General features: G+C 39.5%; 3 protein-coding genes across 4 annotated transcripts; 1 reads left to right on the top strand and 2 right to left on the bottom strand.

Moving 5' to 3' along the window:
- Positions 1-1,865: 1,865 nt before the first annotated feature.
- On the bottom strand, positions 1,866-8,478 carry LOC121369129. Its single transcript, XM_041493994.1, has 3 exons — positions 8,322-8,478; positions 6,815-6,880; positions 1,866-3,922 (listed from the first exon to the last, which is right to left on the bottom strand). Exons 2-3 carry the CDS (start codon positions 6,821-6,823, stop codon positions 2,183-2,185), a joined length of 1,749 nt encoding a protein of 582 aa, XP_041349928.1. The 5' UTR covers positions 6,824-6,880; positions 8,322-8,478; the 3' UTR covers positions 1,866-2,182.
- Positions 8,479-15,508: 7,030 nt separating this feature from the next.
- LOC121366104 lies at positions 15,509-18,046 on the bottom strand. Its single transcript, XM_041490690.1, has 2 exons — positions 17,923-18,046; positions 15,509-16,125 (listed from the first exon to the last, which is right to left on the bottom strand). Exon 2 carries the CDS (start codon positions 16,113-16,115, stop codon positions 15,597-15,599), a length of 519 nt encoding a protein of 172 aa, XP_041346624.1. The 5' UTR covers positions 16,116-16,125; positions 17,923-18,046; the 3' UTR covers positions 15,509-15,596.
- Positions 18,047-19,450: 1,404 nt separating this feature from the next.
- LOC121369128 (WASH complex subunit 1-like) lies at positions 19,451-26,646 on the top strand. Of its 2 annotated transcripts, none has more exons than XM_041493992.1 (4): positions 19,451-19,486; positions 20,330-20,950; positions 22,362-22,570; positions 23,584-26,646. In XM_041493992.1, the coding sequence occupies exons 2-4, from the start codon at positions 20,418-20,420 to the stop codon at positions 24,264-24,266; spliced, it is 1,425 nt and encodes a 474-aa protein (XP_041349926.1). In that variant the 5' UTR covers positions 19,451-19,486; positions 20,330-20,417; the 3' UTR covers positions 24,267-26,646. The 2 variants fall into 2 exon arrangements, with proteins under 2 accessions (XP_041349926.1, XP_041349927.1); XM_041493993.1 differs by lacking the exon at positions 19,451-19,486 and adding an exon at positions 19,528-19,623.
- The last annotated feature ends 65 nt before the right edge of the window (positions 26,647-26,711 follow it).

Genomic DNA, 26,711 nt, shown 5'->3' with positions numbered 1-26,711 from the left:
TCCGTGAATGATATGTGTATCTTGAAGATTTCCTCCTACAATTGGTAGACACTGATGACCGTCCATGTCAAACAGAACAGTTACTGTATACGTTCCCGGAGCACATCCTAAAGTCCTGCCCTCTGGGGCGGGATGTAGCCTAGTGGTAAAGCACTCGCTTGATGCGCGGTCGGTCTAGGATCGATTCCCGTCGGTGGACCAATGGTATATCAAAGGCCGTGGTATGTGCTATCCTGTCTGTGGGATGGTGCATATAAAAGATCCCTTGCTACTAATGGAAAAATGTAGCGGGTTTCCTCTCTACGGCTATATGTCAAAATTATCAAATGTATGACATCCAATAGCCGATGATTAATATATCTATGTGTTCTAGTGGTGTCGATAAACAGAACCCACCACTGCCATGAAAAACTAGTACAAAAGAAAAAAAAGAGAAAGACAAAAAAAAAACCCCAACAACAAACAAACAAACAAACAAAACAACATACAAACACAAATAAGCCTAGACAAATAAGGAAAATAACAACAAAAACTCCCCGAAGAAGACGTCGTAAAGACTCTCCCGAGTTTGATTCCACTAAAAGATTTCCCCCTCTAATACAGAGCCATTGTGAAAATTATGTGCATTCAATACTAACAGGGCCGTACCCTGATCAAAATCCTAGGAGGATGGACACTACTTTTTATAAACAAATGAAACACTATACAAATTAAACCCTGTATGCTATTTTCTGGAGTAAAAAAGAGGGGGGGGGGGGGGGGGGTACGGCTCTGTCGTACATTTTCTTGTTTGTGTTTAGAATATCAGTGTATTTATGGGCCCGTACTTATAAAACTTTTAGAGTCTAGGGCCCGTCTTTCCGAAGCCATCTTAGCTACGACATATCGTAGCTAGTTAAGAGCATTAAGAGATTTTTGAAGGTGCCGTAGTCTTGTTAGTGTGTCATAATTTACAATATTTGTCGTAAACAAAAATGGGAAATCTCATTAAGTGGAGATAGAAAAGATGGGGTATTTATCGGTGACATCATCAAGAAAATTCCCTCTAAACGTTATCTAGGTACAGCTGACTTGCCAGAATGGACGCTATGCAAGCGTCCGAACTCCCGACAAAGTGGAGTTCCACAGAAGTGGAAATTTTAATTTCGAATGTGGGGAAGAAGTCCAACATTCCTTTCTCTTCTTTAGGCTGGTTAACAGTGATTAGGCTACATTAGTCCCAGAATACAAAGTACTATATATACACGTACATCTTTTCTTCTTCTTCTTCTTTTTTTTTTTTGGGGGGGGGGGGGGAATTATGAATATTTTAGACCAGTGGTATTTAAAGCGCTCGTTTAATGCGTTTTCGTTCTGGGATCGATCCCCGTCGATGGGTACATTGGGCCATTTCTTGTTTCAGCCAATGCACCACGACTGGTATATCAAAGTTTTATCCTGTCTGTGAGTGATGCATACATTGTATAAAAGATCCTTTGCTACTAATGGAAAAATGTAACGGGTTTCCTCAGTAAGACTATATGTCGAAATTACCAAATGTTTGACATCCAATAGCCAATAATTAATAAGTTCATGTGCTCTAGTGGTGTCGTTAAACAAAAGAAACTTTAACTTTATACTTTAATAACTGAAAATCCAAGAAGGAAAATGGATACAGACTAAGGGGCCGTTCAGATATTACGTAAGGCTATTTTTGTCAAAATTAGACACCTTCCCCTCCCCCATAACGCTAGGTAAAGCTAGACCATAGACCCCACAATCAAACAAAAAATAAATAAAAAGTAAAACTTGGAGACCCCACCCCTATATCCAAACAAGTCATGCTATGGGTGTAATATAACATGAATTCATTCAGTAGCAGCAGCGATGGTTTATATATATTTATTAATGGCAATTTACTAAACACAACTACTTGTAAATAAAATAAAATAAAATAAAAAATAAAATAAAAATAATTTGAAGACGGCAAAGTATAAACTGCTTTTGTAGTTTTACGACTAGTGAGACAACACAAGAGAAATAGTTTAACGCAGAACTAAACTAGTTCAATATTCAGTTTCTCTTTAGTCTGTGTATTCTTAGTTTTTTGAGGTTGTTGACTTTGATCTTGCTTTCTTGTTTACTTTTTCATCCTTCTTCGATGATGCAGTTACAAATTATGACTTCTTCCTTTTAGACAGCACTAAACTATTTCTTCAGTTTTTCTTTGGTCAGTATATTTTTTTGGTTTTTTGGTTGCTGACTTTGATTTTGCTTTCTTGTTTACTTTTTCATCCTTCTTCGATGGTGCATCTATACATGAAGTCTTCTCCTTAGATTCACAGTCTTTAGTTTTTAACGTTCCATTTTCAGTAATGGTTTTTAATGTTGTTTTCTTAGCGGCTTTTGTCGTTATTGTTTTTATCACTTTTGCATCCTTTTTCTGCGATACAGATGTGGATTGTTCATTGTTCTTTCTACCAATGGTTTGCTTTATCGATGTCACTTTTTCCTTGGGGCTGACCGAAGCTTCATTGTCTTTACTCGTTGGCGGCGTGGACTGGTCAGTCGATTTGGACTTTGAATTCTTAGCGTATTTCAATCTCGTTTTTTTAATTACCTTTCCTTCATTTTTCGCTGACGCAGGTCTAATTGGTGCATTCTCGTTTCTATTAATGGCGGTATTTTCCGAGATGACGCTTCCTTCAGAATCGGTCGAGCAGAAAGAATAATCCCGTTCTGCTGTTTCTATTTTTCTCGCGGGTTTCGATATCGACTTTGTAACTGGTTTGGACAATTTTTTTGTCATTACTTTTCTGTCCTTCCGAGATGATGTTGATCCAGAATTGCACGGCGCATTGTCGTTCCTGTCAAAGTCTTTCACCGTCTCTGCAAACTCTTCAGTGGAGATGGCCGAATACAGAGAGTAGTCGCTTTCTGCCATTGTTCTCGACGACGTGTCTACTGCTGACGCCCGACCTGACGGCGGGTCCACGTTCAGCGTTGAGGGTGCATTCGCGTTGACATCATACGTCGGCTTTATGAACATTGTCTCCTCCTTGGAATTAGCTATGGAATCAGCAGTGTAGTCGCTTTCCGTCGTTGTGTGCGAACCCGACAGCGTAGCTACATTTCTGTCGTCTTTCCATGCTGGACAACTTGACGTCATGTACTCGTTTATTTCATTTCCGTTTGCCGTACGAAGCGATGACGCATTCCCTACGCCTGCGGGTGCGTTCTCGTTTGCGTCAAATGCGTTCTCGCTAGGGGGGCGCGAGTTTTCGTCTGCGCTCGATGACTCCTTCTGAGGCTCTGCTGGGTCATGATCTTCTTCTGTAACAGGCTCAGCGTTCGGCGCTGTTACGCTGTTAGTACGTAGAAAGACGTTGCCAGAGATAAGAAATCCTTTACCTTTCTTCACGAATCTGTGAACGCCCGTCTTGGGATCTCGGCTTCGCCATGCATAATTGTAATTCGTTCGGACGTACTCGCGTATGATCTTGAACATCAGTTTGCCGGATATGTTTAAAAATCCCCGCCTAATCCAGATGGTGCCCCGTCGTTTCACGATCAGATCCACTTCCTTCGCCACCTCTGTGTCCTTCATCATGAAAGAATAGATACTGTTCTTAAAGCCGCGGCGGGTAATTTTGTAATACACTGCGTATATCTTGTTGCTCTTTGGAACCATCACTCCAAGTTCGAACATTGAACACGTGTCTTTAACAGGTGTGTAAAGACCTCTGTTCATGTACCCGATGCCATTTTTTCGGTGTCGCCAATTTCTGGACTTGTTTTTGGGTCGAACTGCTTTAATGGCAACTCTCCAGGGATTCCAAACAACATATTTCTTGAGGTATGAATGCTCACTTGATATGGTAGCTCCTTGTTGGAATTTAGTATCGTCTATGTTTTCGCGTTTCGTTTTCACTGTTACAGGGGCCTAATTTAAAAGAAAAAGAAAAGATGTTAAAAAAAGAAAGAAGCATAATAATTAAACGCGTTTTCAATCTAAGACAATTTAAAATTAATTTCTTTAAAGTTTGTTTTGTTTAACGACACCACTTGAACACACTAATCATCGGCTATTGGATGTCCAACATTTGATATTTCTAACAAGGTCTTTAGCTAAAACACGCTCTTATTAATGTTCCCTTTAGCGGCAGAGGTTCTTATATACACCTTTCTACAGACAAGACAATACATACCACGACCTTTGATATACCAGTCGTGGGGAACTAGCTGAGACGGGAAAAACAAAAGGTCCCCCACGGCGTTCGATCCTACATCCCAATCATATCAGGCGGGCGCACCACCGATTAAGCTAAATCTCATCCACAGTTCGGTTTTTCAATAAAATTGCAATACTGTGATTTTTTTTTTTTTTTAATGTTTTTGGGACTCGTCCATTTAAAGTTGATTTTTGTAATATTCGTTTTATTAAAGCGACTTCTAAGTTTGCAGCCAATGTAAGACGTTTTCGACTAAGAGAGCCTTTCTGGCGACTAAAATTACATATTAAGATATAGGAAGGAAATGTTTTATTTAACAACGCGCTCAACATATTTTATTTACGGTTATATGTCGTCGGACATATGGTTAAGGACCACACAGTTATCAAGAAAGGAAACCCGCTGTCGCCACTTCATGGGCTACTCTTTTCGATTAGCAGCAAGGGATCTTTTATATGCACCATCTCATAGACAGGATAGCACATACCACAGCCTTTTGTATACCAGTCGTGGTGCACTGGCTGAGACGAGAAATAGCCCAAAATAATGTTGGCAATTTATTGCAAAAGGGTGCGGAATTTAGCTCAGTAGGTTGAGTGCTCGCTTGAGGTGCTTGCGTCGCAGGATCGAGCCACCTGGATGGATCCATTCAGCTGATTGGGTTGTTTTTTTCGTTCCAACCAGTGCACCACAACTGGACAAAGGCCGCGGTATGTGCTTTCCTGTCTGTGGGAAAGTGCATTTAAAAGATCCCTTGCTGCATTAGGAAAAAATGTAGCGGGTTTCCTCTGATGACTATGTGTCAGATTTACCAAATGCTTGACATCCAATAGCCAATTAATCAATGTGCTCTGGTGGTGTCGTTAAACAAAACAATATTTTTAAATTTGCAAAATGACTCTCTACACAGCAGTCACTGTTAAATGGTTGATGTTCCTCCTGATATATAGTTCAGAGGCGGATCTAGGGGGCAGGGGCCCGAGCCCCCCCCCCCCATAATGTTGCGACATTTATAATTTTATTATATATTAATTTTGATCCCGCCTCATGTCACCCCCCCCCCCCCCCACCCCCACCCCCCACCCCACCCAAATGGATTTTCTGGATCCGCCACTGTAGTTGTTTTCGTACGCACGGAATTACTGGAAGGTAAGATCTGGTTTGGTTTCATACCTTCCAAACCTCCCCCAAAATTCCCTTGGCATTTCGCCTCATGTCGAACGGCATATGGGGAAACATGGACAACAATGCTTTACATGACAAGATAGGACAGGATTTACAGGAGACTATCAAAGGATAAATAACATAAGTACATGTATATAAATTATAATATAGAGAGGCATATATACAATAATACAATGCCTCGAGTAGTGTGGTATATCGGGTACCCCTCCTATCCCCCCCCAAAAATAATTTTAAAAACCACCCCCCCCCAAAAAAAAAAAACACAACGATAAATATACTGAATTTGGAATTGGTTAAAAAGTACGGGAAATGTAATTTTTATATTTCACATTCATTACTATATGGATGTTTGCCACATTCAGTGAAAAACAGATTCAAAATTGTAAGTTTAAAAAGCAACAAAAAACGTCCAGGAGCACTCATGTGCGCCACGCTATTTGTGCGTGCGTGCGTGCGTGCGTGCGTGCGCGCGCGCACACACATATTATATATAAATAAAATTTATTTGAAACTTTTTTCTTTTCTTTTTTGAGGATATGTTCGTGTCCATTAGGTACTATTTTCCTCACTACTAGTTTTTTAATTGAAAGTTGAAAGTTTGTTTTGTTTAACGACACAACTAGAGCACATTGATTAATTAATCATCGGCTATTGAATGTCAAATATTTGGTAATTCTGACTCGTAGTCATCAGAGGAAACCCGCAAAATGTTTCCTAACGCAGCAAGGGACCTTTTTAGATGCACTTTCCCACAGACAGGAAAGCACATACCACACGCCTTTGACCAGCTGTTGTAGAACAAGCCTGTCGTGGGTGCAGGTGTCGACTTTCGCCGGCTCTTCTGTCCAGGACTGGAACAGGTTTGGGGTGGATGCGAGAGATGGTCGCCCGCACGGGAGCACAAGCAGCCCGACCAATGTCGGTATCGGGTGAGAGTTGATTATGGTGCTATGGAATTTGCAAAGGTCCCGTAGGATTAACGCCAAATAGAAAATGACAATGACACCTTTCCCCCCATCTTATATATTTGCCTTTCACGTCTCCCCCCCCCCCCCCATATAAAATCCTTTTTACGCCTATGGTGGAATAGCTAGCCAAGCATTTCATTTCATTTCAACGTATTTTTGTGTTTATTAAGATTCAGACATGATGTCCTGGGCACACACCTCAGCTATCTGGGCTGTCTGTCTAGAACAGTGAGTTAGTGGTTAGTGAGAGAGAAGAGAGTGTAGTGGCGTTATACCTACCCATAAAGACGTTAAAACTCGCTCTGGGTGGAAGCCGATACCGGGTCGCGAACCCTGTACCTACCAGCTTTATGTCCGATGGCTTAACCACGACACAACCGAGACCGGTTAGCCAATCAGATATCGTTAAATCGATCTCCAACATTACTTATAAGAAAATGTTATACTTACTGCCGCCATCTTGATAGAGGGTGCCACTGCTCTTTCGCTGTGTAGTTTCCAATGTCACTTTATCATCTATATAATATATGGGGAAACTGCAGTAATTAAAAACACACCAAAAGAACATCTTTAAAATTCTAGACAAAATGATCTGGACTATCCTGAATTTGTAGCCATTTTCGCCAAATTATTACATTATTATTCATTATTACAATTACAACTGACTTACTCGGTATATTTTCTTCGAGTATAAATATTTCTATAACCAAGTTTTTTGGTGTCAAATATTTTTGTACGTACGATTTGGTGAACAAATAAAAAACTCAGGATAGACCCTATAATGCTAGACAAACATTACACTACTCGTGAAAAAGAGACAGACAGACACACACACACACAATTTGTATTATATATTGTTTACACATGTAGCTCATGTATATTTACGAATGCGAGTTCTATATCTAACAAAGTATTTGTAGTTTGTATGCAATGGCTGAAATGTTATTTATGTAATGTTATCTTTCATGTTCATCATTTATTTCAATTAATGTATTATGTCAAATTAGAGGCATATACATAAGCCTACAGCCTGTTTGCCGATCCATTTCATTTATTTTAAATGAATAAATATTGTTTAAAAACACACACACACACAGAGAGAGAGAGAGAGAGAGAGAGAGAGAGAGAGAGAGAGAGAGAGAGGAGAGAGAGAGAGAGAGAGAGAGAGAGAGAGAGAGAGAGATTGGACCCCGCTGCCACACTGCAACCAGGCCATTCCACAAAAGAAACTTTATGCATTCTTCCACAGAGAGAGCAGCTCATTTCACAGTCGAGGGTCAATGGTTAGGACGTAAAAACACTCTAAGCCATCAATGGCGATCGATACTGTAACCCGTCGCACTTCAAGCCAACTCTCTCAATGAGCGACACCCTCCTCTCGGTAGTTGAGAAAACTATCCGATTCACAACATTAATCCAGACCCAAGAAATAGTAAAAAGCGAAAACTGGGAGAGGAATGTTTGTTCCACGACACCTCAGCACATTTGGTCAAAATAAAAGAAAGAAAATCCTCCCGCTATCAGCAAAGAAACCTCTACATGTATACTATAGTCCGTCCCATCCTCCTACAAAAATGTAGGGTTTTTTTGTAAATAATTTCAGTTTGGTTTGACATAAAAATAAAAATAAAAGTGTTTTGGAAACAACAACAAAACATACTATTTTTGTGTGCAATTTAGAAATCAATCGGCTCAGAAATAAATATCTTGTAGTAAATTTCATAGTATGAAAAAGGCGTTCCCTGTGGGAAGGACTATATAGATCAATATTTTCCATAATGAAATTGTGAAACAATCATTAGTAAAGCTTAATCTGTTAAACTGGTTGGTGTACAAATGTTTTTCCACCTTTCTGTGATATAACCCCGGGCGACCATTCTTGTAGAATGTCCAACTCATATTTACACAATTAATACTAGCAACTAATTATTTATATTAAAAGAAATTGCTCTCTTACCTGCACACATACATCATCCATATCTAAATATTTAACATTCTTACACCGAGTTGTCAATACACATGACGTCATAAAGATTATGACGCGATATCTGATAAAAACAGAACTTCTTTTATCCTGCAAACACTGTTTTTATCGGTCAACTAATAAAGCAAAGTGATAAACGTATACTAACAGATTATGACTTTTGACGTCACTTATGTGACGTCACAAGCATAGCTACATTACAAAATCGCTCTTTTGACCTCTAGGTCATCGTACAACGTAGCTGAAATAACAGAAATAATAGCTATTCCTCTTAATTTTTATGGTCTGTAGGATAAAGATAATAACTAATTAATGACGTAGGATATCGGCTTTATCCTAGTCAGGCCGAATGAGAATTCTTACTTTCACAGGACACTGGCGTAGGAAGCGTGGGGGGGGGGGGGGGGGGCAGCAGCAGCGATGGTTTATATACATAGGCGGATCTAGGCGGGGCAGGGGACCGTCCCCCTTAAATTTTGCGACAGTTATAATTTTATTACATATTAATTTTTAATTTTTTACGATCCCTCTCCAAACCTCCCCTAAAGTTCCCTGGATCTGCCACTGGTACCAGGTCGATTTATCTCTGTCGGTGTGTCAGGAAGGTTTGTAACATTGATTCTTATGTTAAAATATTCAAGCCTGTATGTAAGGGGGGTTTGGGGGGGGTCCACTTTTGTGTGTGTGTGTGTCTCTCTCTCTCTCTCTCTCTCTCTCTCTCTCTCTCTCTCTCTCTCTCTCTCTCTCTCTCTCTCTCTCTCTCTCTCTCTCTCTCTCTCTCTCTGATATTGCACAAATATTTGACTGTACCTTTTGCAACTTTCCAATAAAACGATGTTTGCTTGTCTTCATCATTTAGCAATCTCCTTACCAAAGCTGCAGTGTACATAATTAAGAATTTCCAACTAATCTGGTACAAAAAAAAAAGAAAAAAAAGAAGAAAAAAAAAGGAACCTACATGTAGCAAAAGATTTCAGTTGTACTTTCTGCTATATTGATGACCTCGTAACATCAATAATCACATGACAATGACAGCAGTTCACCTTCTATTGATTTATCAACCAAAGTTAAAAATAAAAGGTTAACAGAAGGTAATCCTGTTAGGTCAGGTCAGATCATAGGTATTAACGTGCACATTCAGAACAAGCTGTTGTAGCACATGCCTGTGATGGGCGCAGGTGTCGACATTCGCCGGCTCCTCCGCCCAGGACAGGAAAAGGTATGAGGTGGGTGGGAGAGGGGGTCACCCGCGCTGGCATGTGCAATGGAGCACAAACAGCCCGACCAGGGTAGCGGTAGCGGGCGAGGGTTGGTTTTGGTGCTATCGAATTTACAAATGTCCCGCCAATTAGAAAATGGTGCATACTGTCTTGAATGTAATTTCCAAGTATTTCAAAATGTTTTATGGCCAACGTGTAGATGCCATTTTGATGATATGACGCGTCAGAGACAGAAATGAAATGGGATGCAGTACCTTATGCAATACCTTTTGCTGAAAACGTTTGAGGACTACACCTGTACTCTTAACAGGGGCTGCAGGTGTTGGCGGTGATTAGTGATGATACAATTGTTTTTCATAAATATGTTCATTATTAAAGAAATTGATCATAGTTCTGAGGTACACGTACCTTTTAACATATAGCCTACCTCGGGTCATTACCTTTAACTCCTGCTAGAATTTTATTATCTTGAAAAACATTTAATAAAATACAGTCTACAATATAGTTGAAAATAGTTGTTTTGAAAGATAATTTTTTAACTTCCAGATGTAAGGAAAGCGCGTTTTAGGCTTTCAGAGATTTGAAATTTCCTGGGGAGGCATGCCCCTGGAACTCCATACAAAGTTGTTTTTTCAATCAACATCATATCCAAAAGGCCCCGGTAAGTACTTAGTCAAACCTTCCCACTCGTAATGCTGGCTACGGGCCTGATATGTGTAGATAATAAATCTTGTCTAAACCTGTACGTTAACTGGGTATTTGCATACTTTTAATGGTACGCCTACGTCAAAGTCAATTTTTTGTCGATCTGCTGCTACCCAAAAAACAGGTTAGATGTAGATGGGTTTTGTTTTTTAACGAGAACACTAGAGCCCATTGATTTATTAATCATCAGCTGTTGAATGTCAAACATTCGTAGAGAGGAAACCCGCTACATTTTTCCATTAGTAGCAAGGGGTCTTGTATAATGTACAGGCAGAATAACACATACCACGGCCTTTGATATATCAGTCGTGATCCACGGGATAGACACCAAATTTCAGTTATAGGGACTCGTTAAAGGTCCAAGCGTTCCATTTTGATTTGCTGGATTCTCAAAATTGATCAATTCACCTACATTTTCAATATCAGATGAAGGTAATTGTTTCTGAATATATACTCTTCAAAAGAAGAAACGCAAAACCACATTGTCGTAACATTTGGAGAATTGATTTAATTATTGAATGGTGAGTCCGATAATTACCAAATGTTGCAGGATTGTTCACAATTCACTCTAGTCCATTGTGAGTAAGTGATAGGACACACCACCAAGGTCAAGGTCATCTTGAGTCAATACCGGGTGTGGCTTCCGCGTGTGTTGACAACTGCCTGGCACCGCCTGCCCATTGAAGCAACCAGAGTACGGATGACGTCCCGGGGGATGGTGGCCCACTCGGCCTGCAAGGCTGCTGCCAGCTCGGGCAGGGTCTGGGGCTGTGGTTGTCGCTGTCGGAGGCGTCGGTCCAACTCGTCCCATAGATGCTCAATTAGGTTCAAATCCGGTGATATCGATGGCCAAGGAAGGACATTAATGTTGTTGTTCTGTAGGAAAGCCGTTGTGAGATGTGCTGTGTGAGGCCTGGCGTTGTCATGTTGGAACACTGCGTTGGCGTTGGCCATAACTGGAACGATGTGTGGCCGGAGGATCTGGTCAATGTAGCCCTGTGCATTCAGGTTGCCCTGCACGTGGACCAGGTCAGTTCTGCCAGTGTGTGAGATGGCTGCCCACACCATGACACTACCCCCGCCGAATCTGTCCACTTCCTGCACGCAGTTTGCCGCATAACGTTCACCACGACGCCTATACACGCGACATCTTCCATCATGACGTCCGAGCAGAAATCGGGACTCGTCACTGAACCACACCTGTCTCCATCGCAGTTGAGGCCATTGTCGATGAATCTGGCACCACTGCAGTCGGAGTCGACGGTGTTGTGGTGTTAAGATGACACCTCGAACTGGACGTCTGGCACGAATTCCTACCTCACGTAGGCGGTTTCCGTACGGTCTGGTCGGATATCCTGCGCAAACCTGGTATTGCTGCGGCTGTGGAAGTGGCAGTAGTCAATCGTTCCCGAAGGTGGCGTACCCGGATGTAGCGGTCCTGCCCGGGGGTAGTGACCCGTGGTCGACCGGATCTAGGGAGGTCACGTGTTGATCCATGTTGCTGGTAACGGTCCCACAGTCTGGAGATGGTGCTTGGGGACACATGGAATGCCCTGGCAACGGCCGTTCTGGATTCGCCTGCGTCCAGTCGGCCGATGGCATTGTTTCTCTGCGGTTCACTGAGACGTGGCATGTCCTGGATTGTCAACTGTCGGCCAGATACAGAGGCCAGGCAAGCGAACACCCTGCACTTTTATACTGTCGGTGTTCATGTTGCACGTGCAGACAACGCACGTGCAGTGGTGACATGGTTTGCACGTGGCTGCGTTTTTGCGAATATTCACATTTTGGAACTTTATTGTACAGTAGCTGCGTTTTATCGAATGTAACCGTGGGAATGTGTTTGGGACATGCAATGACCTTATATTCACAAAGCATGAACCGGTAGGAAACATAAAATCGGAGTTATAACCCATTTATACCCTTTTGCGTTTCTTTTTTTGAAGAGTATATAATATGGTGTAACTTACATAAATCATTGTTTCTTTAAAAAACACAATTTAGATCAATATTGATGAATATTGATCATGTTAAATTACTCAGATTTTGGTTACAAAGGCAAACATTAATTTGTCCCGCCCCCCCCCCCCCCCCCCCCCCCCCCCCCCCCCCCCCCCCCCCGGTTCCTACGGGCCTGTATTGTTATGGTGAGTGTAGGTACCCACGCTCAGTTGGTTGAGTGCTCGCTTGCGTCGCAGGATCGAACCACCTCGGTGGATCCATTTGACTGATTGTGGGGTTTTTTCTCGTTTCTGCTAGTGCACCACAACTGAACAAAGGCCGTGGTATGTGTTTCCTGTCTGTTGAAAAGTGCATATAAAAAGATCCCTCGCTGCATTAGGAAACATGTAGCGGGTTTCCTCTGATGACCACGAGTCAGAATTACCAAATGTTTGACATCCAATAGCCGATGAAAAATTAATCAATGTGATTCAGTGGTGTCGTTAAACAAAACAAACTTTAGTATGGGTACCCATTTTTAATAAACCATGCTCCAAAACGTAGTCAATCCATTGTTAAATTCTTATCTGAAATTTTAACCAGGAAGCATCTCTCCATCTATAAATTAGAGTAATAATATGATCAATATTGATCAATATTGGTTGAAAGAAATAAAAGAAACAATGATTTGTGTAATTCACAGCATGAAAATGTAGGTGGAATTTGCCAATTATGAAAATCTAGCAAATCAAAATGGAACTCTTAGATATTAAGCGTCACGAAAAACATTTTAAAATAGTTTAATTTCCCCTTTAACTGAAATTTGATGTCTGTCCCGTGAACTGCTATTTTAGGGTAGCAAGAGATCGACAAAAATATGACGTACCATTAAAAGTAAGCAAATACCCGGTTTAGGCGAGTAAGAATTGCAGTTCTGAAATCTACACATATTTTTACATAAGAATCAATGTCCAAACCTTCCCGACTCTCTAACAAGTACTCTTACAACGAACCGGAAGAAACCATGATAGTTCGTTATAGCAGTAGTTCGTTGTACACATGTGCATACGTTGGTCATAAGTTGGTCATTAATATATATAGGGAGCTAAAACGGGACTTTACGATCAGTTCGTTCTATGCAGTAGTTCGTTCTAAGCATGTTCGTTATAAGTGTACTTTGCTGTAAACTAATCGACCTGGCTCCTATAATAAATGTATCGCCTATCGGGTGTTAAACAAAGGCGAGTTCACGAATGATGTGATTACCAAATCGTTACAAATAATCAAAAGATAACAAGGACGTATCTAGGCTTCAGAAATGTGTAGCCTCCCACCTCCTCCCCGCCCTCCATATTTTTTTTGTACAACTAGATGTTCTAAAACATTCTGTACATGTATTCAACACACAGTTTTATTTTGGTAGAGGTATACAATGAGCTCCCTTGTGTACCCTGGCGCGCTAAGAGTTCGCTTGTTGCTTTTGCACAGATCCATGTTTGAAGGCTAATTATTTGGAATATGAAGTAAATTCTTAACCATAGTGATAGCCAGGGAGTTATTTTAAAAAAAAAGGCAATTGGCTTGTCACCAGCGGTGCGATCGGTTTAGCAATAATGAGGCTTGGTTTTCATACACCGGGTTTTGCTTGTGACAAAAGCGGGGCGCGATCATTTGGGGTAATTTTCAAACAAGCTGATTTTGTGAAAATTTGAATAGCTAAACCTTTATTCAAATGAGGGGTTTTGTAAGGTTTGATGAGCAAAGTTTCCATAAATATATGTGTGATATCCGCCAACTCCCGCTTAGGAGTAGTTTGTATGTGTGTGAACACTGTCAAAAATGCACCCAAAATCATGCAGTTTGGACACATTATGATGAAAGTAACAAACATTTAACTAAAAATATTTAAAATAAGTTCTCTTTATAATTATGACCCTTTTTGTAATTTCCTTGAGACTAAAAATACATGTATCTTTCTTTATTTTTAAACCATAGGTAGGCATTAGGGATGTAATGAGCTGCTATGCATAAATCTCAGCTGAAGATTCACAAATAACTGTGGTCTTCTACCTTTACAAATTCGGGGAAAAAACAATCACTTAGTTGGCCTAACTTTAATATTTTTTATTTTTGAAAACAACACACGTTGTTTGGTTACGATTTTTCTTTTCTGCAGATACTACTCATCAAAAACAGACACGTGTTCAAGGGGTGGGGAATTTTCCCTTTTTGTAGGGTATTTTCTGTGGTAGCATGACTCGACCCCCCCCCCCCCCACACACACACACACAACCCCCTTTTGCTTCTTTTTATTTTATACACACATCCCAATGTAACGTTTTGTAACGCTAAAATTATATAACGCTGCCACTTATTATATGAATAATCTCCCATCCATTTTTCCTTTTCCCTGCCATGATGACCGACTTTGACCAATTTTATTGAATTTTTTATTTATATAATTTACGTTTGTTTGGTTTGGTAATTAATAGGCTAGTAAATAGAAAATCAATATTTAAAAAACCCAAACTAATAATAATAATTTTAAAAAAAGATAAGAAAAGTAGCTGCATTCTACTTTATAAATAAAAATTAGACAATTGTTTTGAAAACGTTACTGTACTTATATATCATTTTGTTGTTGTTGTTATTATTATTATTATAACTAGTTTTTATATTTAGGTTCGTATTGGGAAAGGTCCCCCTTAACCAGTGTATACATACAAATATTGCAATAAGCCTGCTATGTTCAGTGCCAGGAAAATAACACACTCGAATGTTGTAGCTGTCTTTAAGATACATGTACTAAAATTGTTATCAGTGTCAATTAATGTTATTAAGATTTTTCAGTGAATTAATCAACCTCGTCCCCAAATTATTTTACATTTTAAAACAGGAGTCGGCATCACATTGACCCAACAAAATGAATACTTAGTGAAAATACTATATGCTTTAATAATTGTACTAGGGTCACACTGCCGGGGCGGGACGTGGCCCAGTGGTAAAGCCCTCGCTCGATGCGCGGTCGGTCTGGGATCGATCCCCATCGGTGGGCCCATTGACCTATTTTTCATTCCAGCCAATACACCACGATTAGTATAACAAAGGCCATGGTATGTGCTACCCCGTCTGTGTGATGCTGCATATAAAAGATCCCTTGCTACTAATGCACAAATGTTTGACATCCAATAGCCGATGATTAATAAATCAATGTGCTCTAGTGGTGTCGTTAAACAAAACAAACTTTAACTCTTTCTTTTTTTAGGTTCACACTGAATTTTATAACAAACAACATTGACACATAAAAGAACATTTAATATACTCTCGGTGTTCAGGCCACCAATATTACTTTCTTCAAGATACTTTTTTTTCTGATACTTTTTCATTGGCTACTATCACTCTTACATTTCTTTGAAACCTTTTTGGCCAACGAAGAGCGTTTCTTTGATAGGCTTTTCGTGGTTTTTATCTCAGAAGATGGAGATTCTTTTTCCGGAAGTGGCATCGTCGGTGCTCTTCGAAGTCCGGGAGGAGCCCTACCAGCTGTTTGTTTTGTGTCGTCTGCCATTTCTTTAGTTGTCCGCCTTCTTTTCAAAGTCGGCCAGTTTGGCAAAGGTAAACCTGACGCATCATCTACCTTTACATCTTCGGCTGTCCTCTTCCTTTTTAACGCTGTCCTTTTTGGCGGAGTTGGTCCTGAGGTGGAATCATCTTTGTCCATTTTGGTGGACGTACGTTTTCTTCTGAGATTTGGGAATTTCAGCGGCGCCATAGGTGCTTTTGAGACAGTCTTTAAAAGACTAAGTTTGTTTGAAATAGTATCTATTGTGTCATTTTTCTTCATCTTAGACGGACGTTCGTAAGGAGAAAACCGACTTGCTTTTCGTTTTACTCCGCGCATGTTGCTTGACCTAAAAAGCAAAAACACATAAATACTAATATTAATCATGATCATCAACATTAGTATCATTATCCTCATCACCATCATCATCACCATTTAGTTCGAGAGCCATCTAGCCTTATTGAAGGACACTCGAGCTACGTACATCATCGTCATCATTTATCTTTGTTGTCATCGTCATCATCATCATCATCATTCATCACCATCATCAATGTCAGCAAAAGCAAGAGCATCTTCAGTACCTTAATTAGTTTTTGCTTGATATATTTTCTTTAATTAAAAATATATTATTTTTTTCATATGAAAACCATTAACATTGTTTTATCAATCCATGCTAAAAGTAAAAATAGACAAGGTGCCGTACCTATACCAAGATACCTTGAAAGGGGTGGACAGTAAAACAGAATCTGGTCACAGTAATAAGGGTCTTCTCCAAAGGAACGAAAATTACTATTTTACATTTTAAAAAAAACACCTTTTCTTAGATTTATGGATGGTGGCAACCTTGTCAGCACCCACACACACACACACACACACACACACACGCCACTAGGTACGGCCCTTTGTACCTATGCCAGTGTGTGTGTGTCTCTCTCCCTCTCTCTCTCTCTCTCTCTCTCTCTCTCTCTCTCTCTCTCTCTCTCTCTCTGTGTGTGTGTGTGTGTACTCATGTATGTGTGAGCGTATATAGGTAGTGCGTGCATGTATGTATGTATGTATGTATTGATGTATGAATATCTATATATTGTGAGTATGTCGAGGTTGACTATTACATTAATATATATTAACGCACTGGCGCATGGGATAATTAAATCATTTCTGTCCTCACAAATTGTCCCATGCCGTTGCTGGGACTCGAGTCTATGGCAACGAATGGCCCACAATTTACAGACTTGCCACAATGCGTTCTGAGCGACCCAGACATCCATAAAAAGCTACACGGTCGATCCCGCTTACATGCATGACACAGTAGGCAAACCTGGCACTGGCTAGTATGTATTGATGTATGAATATCTGTATATTGTATGTATGTCGAGGCTGACTATTATATACATAGATATTAACGCACTGGCGCATGGGATAATATAATCCTTTCTGGTCTCACAGATTGTCCCATGCCGTCGCTGGGACTCGAACCTATGGCATCGAATCGACCGGAACTTGTAGACTTGCCACGATACCTTTTGAGCTAGTGAGACTTCCATGTATGTATGTATGTATGTATGGACGTACGCACACACGTATGTATGTATGTATGTATTGATGTATGAATATATATATATATGTATGTATATATGTATGCATGCATGCACGCACGCAAGCACGCACACTCGTATGTATGTATATATGTAGTATTGCTGTATGAATATATATATTGTATGTATGTCAAGGTTGTATGTATGTATGTGTGTGTGTATGTGTATGTGTATGTGTATGTGTGTATGTATGTGTACAACAGCTTGTGAATACACTGGTATGCTATCAAGAAGGAAGAAGGCTCTCTCTCTCTCTCTCTCTCTCTCTCTCTCTCTCTCTCTCTCTCTCTCACACACACACACACACGCGCGCGCGAAAGCGAGCGCACGCACACACACACACACACACACACACACACACACACACACACAAAACCACAACACACACGTCTGATATCCAACCATAATAGCAATGTAGGCGATAACTGAGCCCCGCCCACAAAAGCCAGTATATTAATGCATTAGGGTACTACAAATACGTGCTGCAAAAACCCTAACGTGTTTATTTCGGATTATTTATGTGTATTTGTTATGCAGTAAAGGGTTCTTACCTGTACCAGCACTGAAAATGTTGAATCTCCAAGCTGGTTATATAGAGATCCGCGTCTAAATCGTCATATTGCTAATTTCGTCTTACAAGTCTGAATGTCGAGCTCATGTTCGGACATGTTCGGGTCGATAAAAATATGTAGCTTATTTTTAGATTATTGGTTGTTGGGGGTTGCTAGGCATGCATTATATGTTGATTTACAAATATTGGCTATTACTAGTAGGTAGTAGCTCTGAGTATAACAGTGCATGTATGCATGTGTACTAAACTGCATTGGTGTAGGTAGTGATTTATATTGGAGGGGAGAGAGACAGAGAGAGAGAGAGAGAGAGAGAGAGGGAGAGAGAGAGAGAGAGAGAGAGAGAGGGGGGGGGGGAGACGCTTTTCGGGCTACTCGTTCCCGTGACCCCCCCCCCCCCCCCCCCCCCCTACCTATTTGAAATGCCATTTTTTATTTACTTTTTGTTTTACAATTCTTCATCCACAATATAGCATACACCACTAAATTGCACTGAAAACGTGTCTGGGCATCTTTATTTAAAAAAATTCCGTAAAGCAAATCTGATAAAAAAATTAGCTCCCCTGGTTAATTACTAGACCAGTAGAGCTACGTTTAATCAGATTGCCGTAAAGCATGCTTCCAAACCCCTTACTCCCTTTGGGAGATCGGCTCATTTCTCTCCGGCGAACTCAAACATACAGGTCCTTTTGAGAATTGTTTGACCACCCCCTTTACAAAATCCTGGATCCGCTCTGGGGAGGGTGGAGGGAGACATGTAATCGAGGAAATACGTAGGCCTGGCAAAGTACCTAGATATAAAAGACATTTTAAAGAATACTTCTATTGTTCTGTATACCAATATATATCTTCAATAAAGTTTAGACCGCTTTACTCCAGTATTTATAACTTTATAGGTTGGACGTAGCCCTGTGGTTGTATCGTCAAGTTTCCGTATTAGCATTATAAAACATTTTAAATAAAAATAAAAACTGGCGACAGGCAGCAAGGGATCTTTTATTTGCGCTTCCCACAGGCAGGATAGCACAAACCATGGCCTTTGTTGAACCAGTTATGGATCACTGGTAGGTGCAAGTGGTTTTACACCTACCCATTGAGCCTTGCAGAGCACTCACTCAGGGTTTGGAGTCGGTATCTGGATTAAAAATCCCATGCCTCGACTGGGATCCGAACCCAGTACCTACCAGCCTGTAGACCGATGGCCTAACCACGACTTGAAATTGGAAAGCACGAAAATCAGTTAAAATGAAATTAAATAAATCCCCTTGCTACTAATGAAAATTACCAAATGTTTGACATCCAATAGCCGATGATTGATAAATACATGTGCTCTAGTGGTTTTGTTAAACAAAACAAATTTTATTTTTGTTTAGTGATACCTGTGCACAACTTCAAGTTGCTACAAGAATTTCAGAACGAGTTTTAGTTTCCGATAAATAGCGAATGTCTACGAAAATATCCGAACGCAAAATAATATTTATACTTTGTCACGTGATGATAAAGTCACATGATTTGGAGGAAGATGGGCGTCATTTTTCACGAAAAGGTGAAACTTTAAAGCACATTTTACGCATTTTAAATATCAAGACAAATATATTATAGATTTAATTATGTTTGTTTATTAAATACCTTCTTTACTTCTATAGTTGTGCGGCGGATTAACAATGATATTGACATGATTAGGTAAAAAACGTGCTGTAAATGTCTATGTTGGGGGTGGTGTGTTGACCAACTCGAAATTCGAGTCGAATCTGTCAACAGGTATTCTCGAACTACAGAAAATCGTCTCTTTAACAACAAAGTGGGGATGGGGGTGGGGTGGGGATGGGGGTGGGGGGGGGCTACAGTGTATTGTTATTACAGTGCATTTAAACTCATTATTGTGTCATCTAACAACAAATTTACAAAACATTGCCATCTTGCCTACTTTTGTTGTTTCTCAATGTCAAATCAACCAGTGCATCATGATTGGTTAATAAAAGACCATGGTATGTACTGTCCTATCTATAAGAAAGTGCATATACAAATTTAAAAGATCCCTTGCTGCTATTGGAAAAATGTAATGGGTTTCCTCTAAGACTACGGGTTACGAAATGTTTTAGCCGATGATTAATAAATTAATTTACCCTACTGATGTCATTAAACAAAAACAAAGTTTTAAACTCCTTTGTGAACAAAATGTGATGTAACCACAGCATGCTTATACAGAATCTGGGAGTAAATTGGGACAGTTTTTGGTTGTTTAGAATACTTTGGTTTTAAGATAACAAAATTATAAATCGGACAAGATATGTTGGTCAAATATATTATGCCATACCTTATTTATTTCTATATAAAACCTTTTTTCATGATCATGTGATTAATTTATAACAATCTATCTCTCTTGCAGATTCTAGAATATGTTTAACATTCATTCTACCAGTACATAATACAACTTGAAGGATATCTTTTCCATTGGTTTAACGTAACCAGCATCAATGACGATAATGAGTAATCAGGGTTTCAATGTTCCTGGTATTCCACCAGACTTACGACGAGAGGAGACGGTAAACCAGATCGCCGACGGCTTAGATTATCTCAGCAAAGTCGCCGATGACATCTTCAGCCGGATTAACAAGCGCGTGGCAGAGAACAAAGCCCAACTACAGAATATAAATGACAGGGTGAATCGTGCAAATGCTTGCGTGGATAAGCTCAAAGGCAGCAAAAAAGCAACGAAAGTGTTCGCCTGTGCCAAGTACCCGGCCAGCACTTCGTTGGAGGATTATCAGTCAGTTTTTAAGAACACAGGCAGCTTGAGCAAGGTCAAACGTCCGCACTACAGATGCCAGTCAAAACACCCACCGGTGGATGACCGGGTCCTCCGAGACAAGTTACAGTTTTTCAATGTGCATCTCAACCTGAAGCAGAAGAACAAAATGGGTGCCAACAGGGAAGAGGGTCTAGGCGGGCTGCCCCGTGTTGTTCCTTCCATTAGCTCGTTGCTTCTTTTCAACACATCGGAAAATCCGTAATTACCGGTTTTAGTATTTCATAAGGGCTGTTCATAATTATCAGCATTTTCTTATACATAAAAACTGTTTGTTTGGGGGTGGGGTGTGTGAAGTGGGGAGCTGTTAATTCCAACATTTGCTTTGAAACGAAACAAAATATAGACTAAAAATATCCCTTGCAGAATCAAAATTTTGTAATAACTGCTTTTAGGAGATGGTGTGGGGAGGGGGGGGGGGGAGGGCAGGGGGTAGTGAAAAAAAAGAGCTCATACTCTTTGTATACTTGGGGAAAATGCTTTTAGATATGAATGGCCCCTAGTTAGAGAGGTTTTGTGACCTTACACTTAAAAATACATTGGTTGTTTGTGTGGTAGATGTCATTACATGCTGTTTGTTTTTCAGTAGGAATGAATGAAATGCCTGTGACCCACAAGGGAAATAGGTTTAACTAATTTACAGATCTCCATCATGACATTGTACATTGGTGTTAGTTTGAAAATATATACCTATTTTACAGACACATCAGATTGTATCGAGTAACAGTAGATTGAGTAGTAATTTTAAATGTGACGTGTCTTATACAATGTACTGTTTTAAACAATGAAAGAATCCAATTTTTTAAATTTTAGATATGAATATTGTACATATATATATACAGTAATGCACACTTATAATGAACATGCTTAGAATGAACTGCTACATAGAACAAACTGATCGTAAAGTCCCGTTTTACCTCATATTTTAATGACTAACCGATGCAAATGTGTGTACAATGAACTACTGCTATAACGACCTAACTAACATGGTCCTTTCTAATTCATTTTAAGAGTACTTTACTGTATATATATATATCTATGTATGTATGTATGTATGTATGTATTAATGTTTTATTATACTATTTAGATTGTATTTGACGCACATTAAAGTTGCAGACTCTAGTTTCAACCTGTGGAAATGGACACTAAGTCTGTTTAATCTACAAACCTGTAACACATTTGGATAGAGTGACAGAGTGAAACAAGTGTATATGATGTTAAAATACACAAATACCCTTCAAAAATAGACTACAACTTGTCTCCATAACCGTTACATCTCAGTCTGTTTTTAAAAATATAAAAAAACTTTGGATGTTTGGAAATGGATAATCTTAACAATAAAATCTGATAATGTCTGATTTAAATACACTTTAAAAATAGACTAGATCTTGTCTCCATAACCATTACTTCTCAGTGTGTTTTTAAAACTATGAAAAAGACACACTGGGATGAGCAGAAAATCTTTGGAGATACAAAAATAGATAATCTAAACAATACAGTCTTGTAATGTCTGATTTCAGTTGTCAAAAAAATAGTTCTTAATAGTAAAAAATATGCTACAGTTTTTGAAAACTAGAGTCTTTCATCATAATTCTTCTTTGTGTTATATCAGGTACAAGAAGTATGTGATGTTGGACCCGCTTGGTGTTGTGACTAAGACTCGAGCAGCCATTGAGGAGGAAGCAGGGATGGCGGAGGCACCCACCACCATTGTCCAGCGTGAGGAGCTGCAGAAACAGTCGGCCGAGAACTACTTCTATATACCAGACATAGGAGAAGTTCCCGAGATCGCTGTGCCAGACTTTTTACCTAATCTCTTAGGTATGTAATGATAATGCAGGAATCGAAATGGTGGCCTGTGAAAAGCAGTTCATTTTTTAGACCTGGCAGGTGAAATAAAAATTCACTTGCTAAAACTAGCAAATTTTTTTTAAAAAGGAAAGAAATGTTTTATTTAATGATGCACTCAACACCTTTAATTATGGTTATATGGCATCAGACATATGGTTAAGGATAACACAGATATTGAAAGAGGAAACCCGCTATCGCCACTTCATGGGTTACTCTTTTCGATTAGCAGCAAGGGATCTTTTATATGCACCATCCCACAGACAGGATACTACTTACCATGGCCTTTGTTACACCAGTTGTGGAGCACTGGCTGGAACATGAAATAGCCCAATGGTTTCACCAACGGGGATCGATCCTAGACCGTGCATCAAGCAAACGTTTTACTAACGCTACATCCCGCCCCCTTTTTTTTAAAAAAGAGACAGATGTAGGTAGGATTATCTCACCTAGTATATATTTTGTTATATTTGAATTCCATAATGCTCTAAACTACATTTCGGAGGTCCAGTTTTCCACACACTATCCCAAATAGTACCATGGCCAATTGCTATCTTATTTCTAGCCGGCCATATTTTTTCTTACCAGGCCTTATTTCTTTTGTCCTGCTATTTAAAAAAACAAACAAACAGCAGGCCATATTTTACTTCCTAAATTTTAAGCCCTTTAATAGGAGAAAAACAGGGCTAGCTCTGGGTAATCAGAACATCATCTATTTAAACTTCAAAAATTGAAAAAACGCACAGGTATTTTCTAATAAAATAACAATTACTACAAGAAATTTATTCACAAATTAAAATAAAGTTTGCCAATTGTTTTTAAAATTTGCAATTGGCGAACTTGGCAAGTATCGGAGCTAGCCATGAAAGATTTGTCAAAGTCCCGTCTCCGTAAATAGTATGAATAAAGCTGCATATTACAATGAAGCAAATGCTGCAATATTTTGTTTTAACTTTGTGTATTAATTAGAAGTTATTTATTTTCAGGTGTTGCTGATGACGTATCCTTCAGTGCCGACCAAGGCCCATCCATAGCTCCATCAGTTCTAGGAAGCAACATTCCAGACCTGCCATCGGTCATTCCCGAACCAGATATCCCATCGGGCCCAGCAGCATCATCCGAATCGGGATCCGCTCCTCCCCCACCACCCCCTCCTGGCCCTCCTCCTCCAGAACCTCCCCCTCCCCCACCGTCTGCACCTCCCCCACCACCTCCTCCTGGCCCACCTCCTCCAGAACCATCTCCTGCTCCTCCGACCGCTGCACCGGATGATGTCCCAGCGACGGTGGCCAGTCCCGACGGTGGGCGGAACAGCTTACTGGAGTCCATCAGAGCTGCAGGAGGGGCTGGCAAGGCAAAGCTGAAAAAAGCCAAGGATCGAAAGATAGAAATGAAAAAGAAAAAAAAGGAAGAGAAAAGTGGTGCTGCTGCAAGCGGTGGAGGTGGAGGGGGTGGTGATCTGATGTCCGATCTCTTCAGTGCTCTAACGATGAGAAGGAAAGGCATATCTGGCACTGGGAAACCCGGCGGTGGGGGTGGTGGTGGGTCTTCTGATAAAGCGGATGCAGGTCCTCAAGGTGGGGCTGGCGTTATGGACAAAATATCGGCAATGATTCCACCGCCACCATCCCAGTCGCACAGTAACAAAGGCGAAGATGATTGGGAATAGAATGGACAAAGTATAACGGCAGTGATGTCACCGTCCCAGTCACAGAGTAACACAGGCGAAGATGATTGGGAATAGAATGGACAAAGTATATCAGCAATGATTCCAGAACTTATAACACTGTCACAAAGTAACATAGGTGAAGATGATTGGGAATACTAAGTATATTGGCAGTGATTCCAGAACTATAAAAACTGTTGACCACAAAGTTAACATGCAGATGGTGATTGGAAATAGAATGGACAAAGTATAGTAGCAATGATTCCACTTCCACAAACATTGTCACAAAGTAACCAAGGCGAAGATGATTGGGAATAGAATGGACAAAGTATATCAGCAATGATTCCACTACAAACACGATCACAAAGTAACACAGGCGAAGATGATTTGAAATAGGATGGTCAAAGTATATCAGCAATGATTTCACCAGTACAAACACTATCATAAAGTAACCAAGACCAAGAATAGGGAATAGAATGGACAAGATAACAGCAATGATTCCATTGCCACATACAGTGTAACTAAGTAGATGATGAATGGGAATAACGTGTCCCATACTTCTTTATTGAAGATTACTGACATTAAACTGCAGGTGTGAATATTCCTAGAGGACATACAAGTCTGTGGCAAGACCTCGTAACTCCCTTTTCACTTTTTTTTTTAACAAAAACAAGAAAATGACTAGTGATTGGCATACCAAAGGTCATTGTATGTGCTTTCCTGCCTGTGGGAAAGGGCATAAATGATATCTTTCTAGTTTTGTCTAAATGGAATCTTGGATATTAACAAATGTTTGACACCCAGTAGATTAACAAATCAATGTTCTCTAGTGATGATGTTAACCGAAAACAAACTTTTAAGTTTTGTGATTTTGAAACTAAAACATCTCTGTGTATACCAAACCGTGAGTTACTAGGTTTTTCCACTGCCGAGAATATGCAGGTCTGGAAACGAGCTACAGAAGAAATTGTATCCTGAGTGCATCCAAGTGCGATATATTTTAACATGCTCCTATACAACTAAGGTTACGAGCATGTCTGTCCCGGGTCCTGTCTCTGGATAACCAGAAGCCTTCAGGATCTGGGACCTATGTCCTGAACATATTTTTCCTTTCCCACTTGTTTATAAGACTGTATACAAAGAAAATATTCACATTTAATCGGAATTTACGCCGTCAAAACAATTACACAGGTTATTTGACACATGTTTTACTCATTTGAACAGCATTCAATACACTAACGTAAACTTTACTAATATTGACTTACACTATTCAATATACTAACGTAAACTTTACTAATATTGACTTACACTATTCAATACACTAACATAAACTTTACTAATATTGACTTACGGTACACTATTCAATACACTAACATAAACTTTACTAATATTGACTTACACCATTCAATACACTAACGTAAACTTTACTAATATTGACTTGCAGACCCAAAAGAATACATTAAATATGAAAACTCGGAGAAGTATAATTTTATTTTTTTGAAACTTGTATCCAATATAGACGTACCAATGATTTTTTTTTCAAATTACATGTATTTACTTCTATTAATTCTTTGTTATTGACTTGGAATTTCATTAATACTGAATTTCTCCCACAATATCTAATATACTTGTGAACCTGTTTTAAAAAACTTTCAGTTTTCCCCAAGTTTCGTCCAGTATAATTTTTTATATGTGAGATGATCTCAAACAAATTAACCAACGATTTGCTTAAGAGGCCACCTTTCAAAATGGCCTCCAGTTTGATGACAAGGATATGGTCACTTTCATATTGATTACATAACATTATAGTAGAATCTTGATGGTATTTCAAGTGCATGTACAGAAAATGGGTTTTGGTGGTCTCAAGCAAATTGTTTCTTTTAAAAAAAAAAAAAAAATATTCTGGGGGAGTATGACTCCATCTTCCCACCCCCTATAAACTATACTCGCCAGTTTAGACACGCACCCTGCTAAAATTCCTGCACATGCACCTGTATTAAAAAAAAATTCTTCAAAATTATCTATTACAAAAAATAGAAATTGTCAACCCTGTATGATCAAATATATATATATACATATACATACATGCAAGCATTTGTTTGCCAATGTTCTGTATGAATACAATGTACATTATTATTATTCAGATGGTTCACTGTGAACTGCTGTAAATAATAATTTCACATGCAGTTATAATCTGTCTATAGGTTTAATGAACTTGAAATCTCCAGTAGATCAATGTAAAAAGATGTTTTTGTGGTCATTGAAATCTGTTTTTGTTTCATGTTGATATACATGTATGTATGTACCAGTATGTGTTGTTATTGTGTTATTCCCAACATCCATTGCTTAGGAAATAAAACTGCTTTAACTTGTGTAATAAACAGTATTTGACTTTGTGATGGCAAACTTGAATGTTGGTTATCAAAATCGGTGCTTTTCATAGATGCA

The sequence above is a fragment of the Gigantopelta aegis genome, chromosome 3 (genome assembly GCF_016097555.1).
Source record: "Gigantopelta aegis isolate Gae_Host chromosome 3, Gae_host_genome, whole genome shotgun sequence".
In the NCBI taxonomy this organism is placed as follows: domain Eukaryota; kingdom Metazoa; phylum Mollusca; class Gastropoda; order Neomphalida; family Peltospiridae; genus Gigantopelta; species Gigantopelta aegis.
Note: the sequence above shows the minus strand (reverse complement) of the source record. Positions and strands in the feature narration are given on the sequence as shown.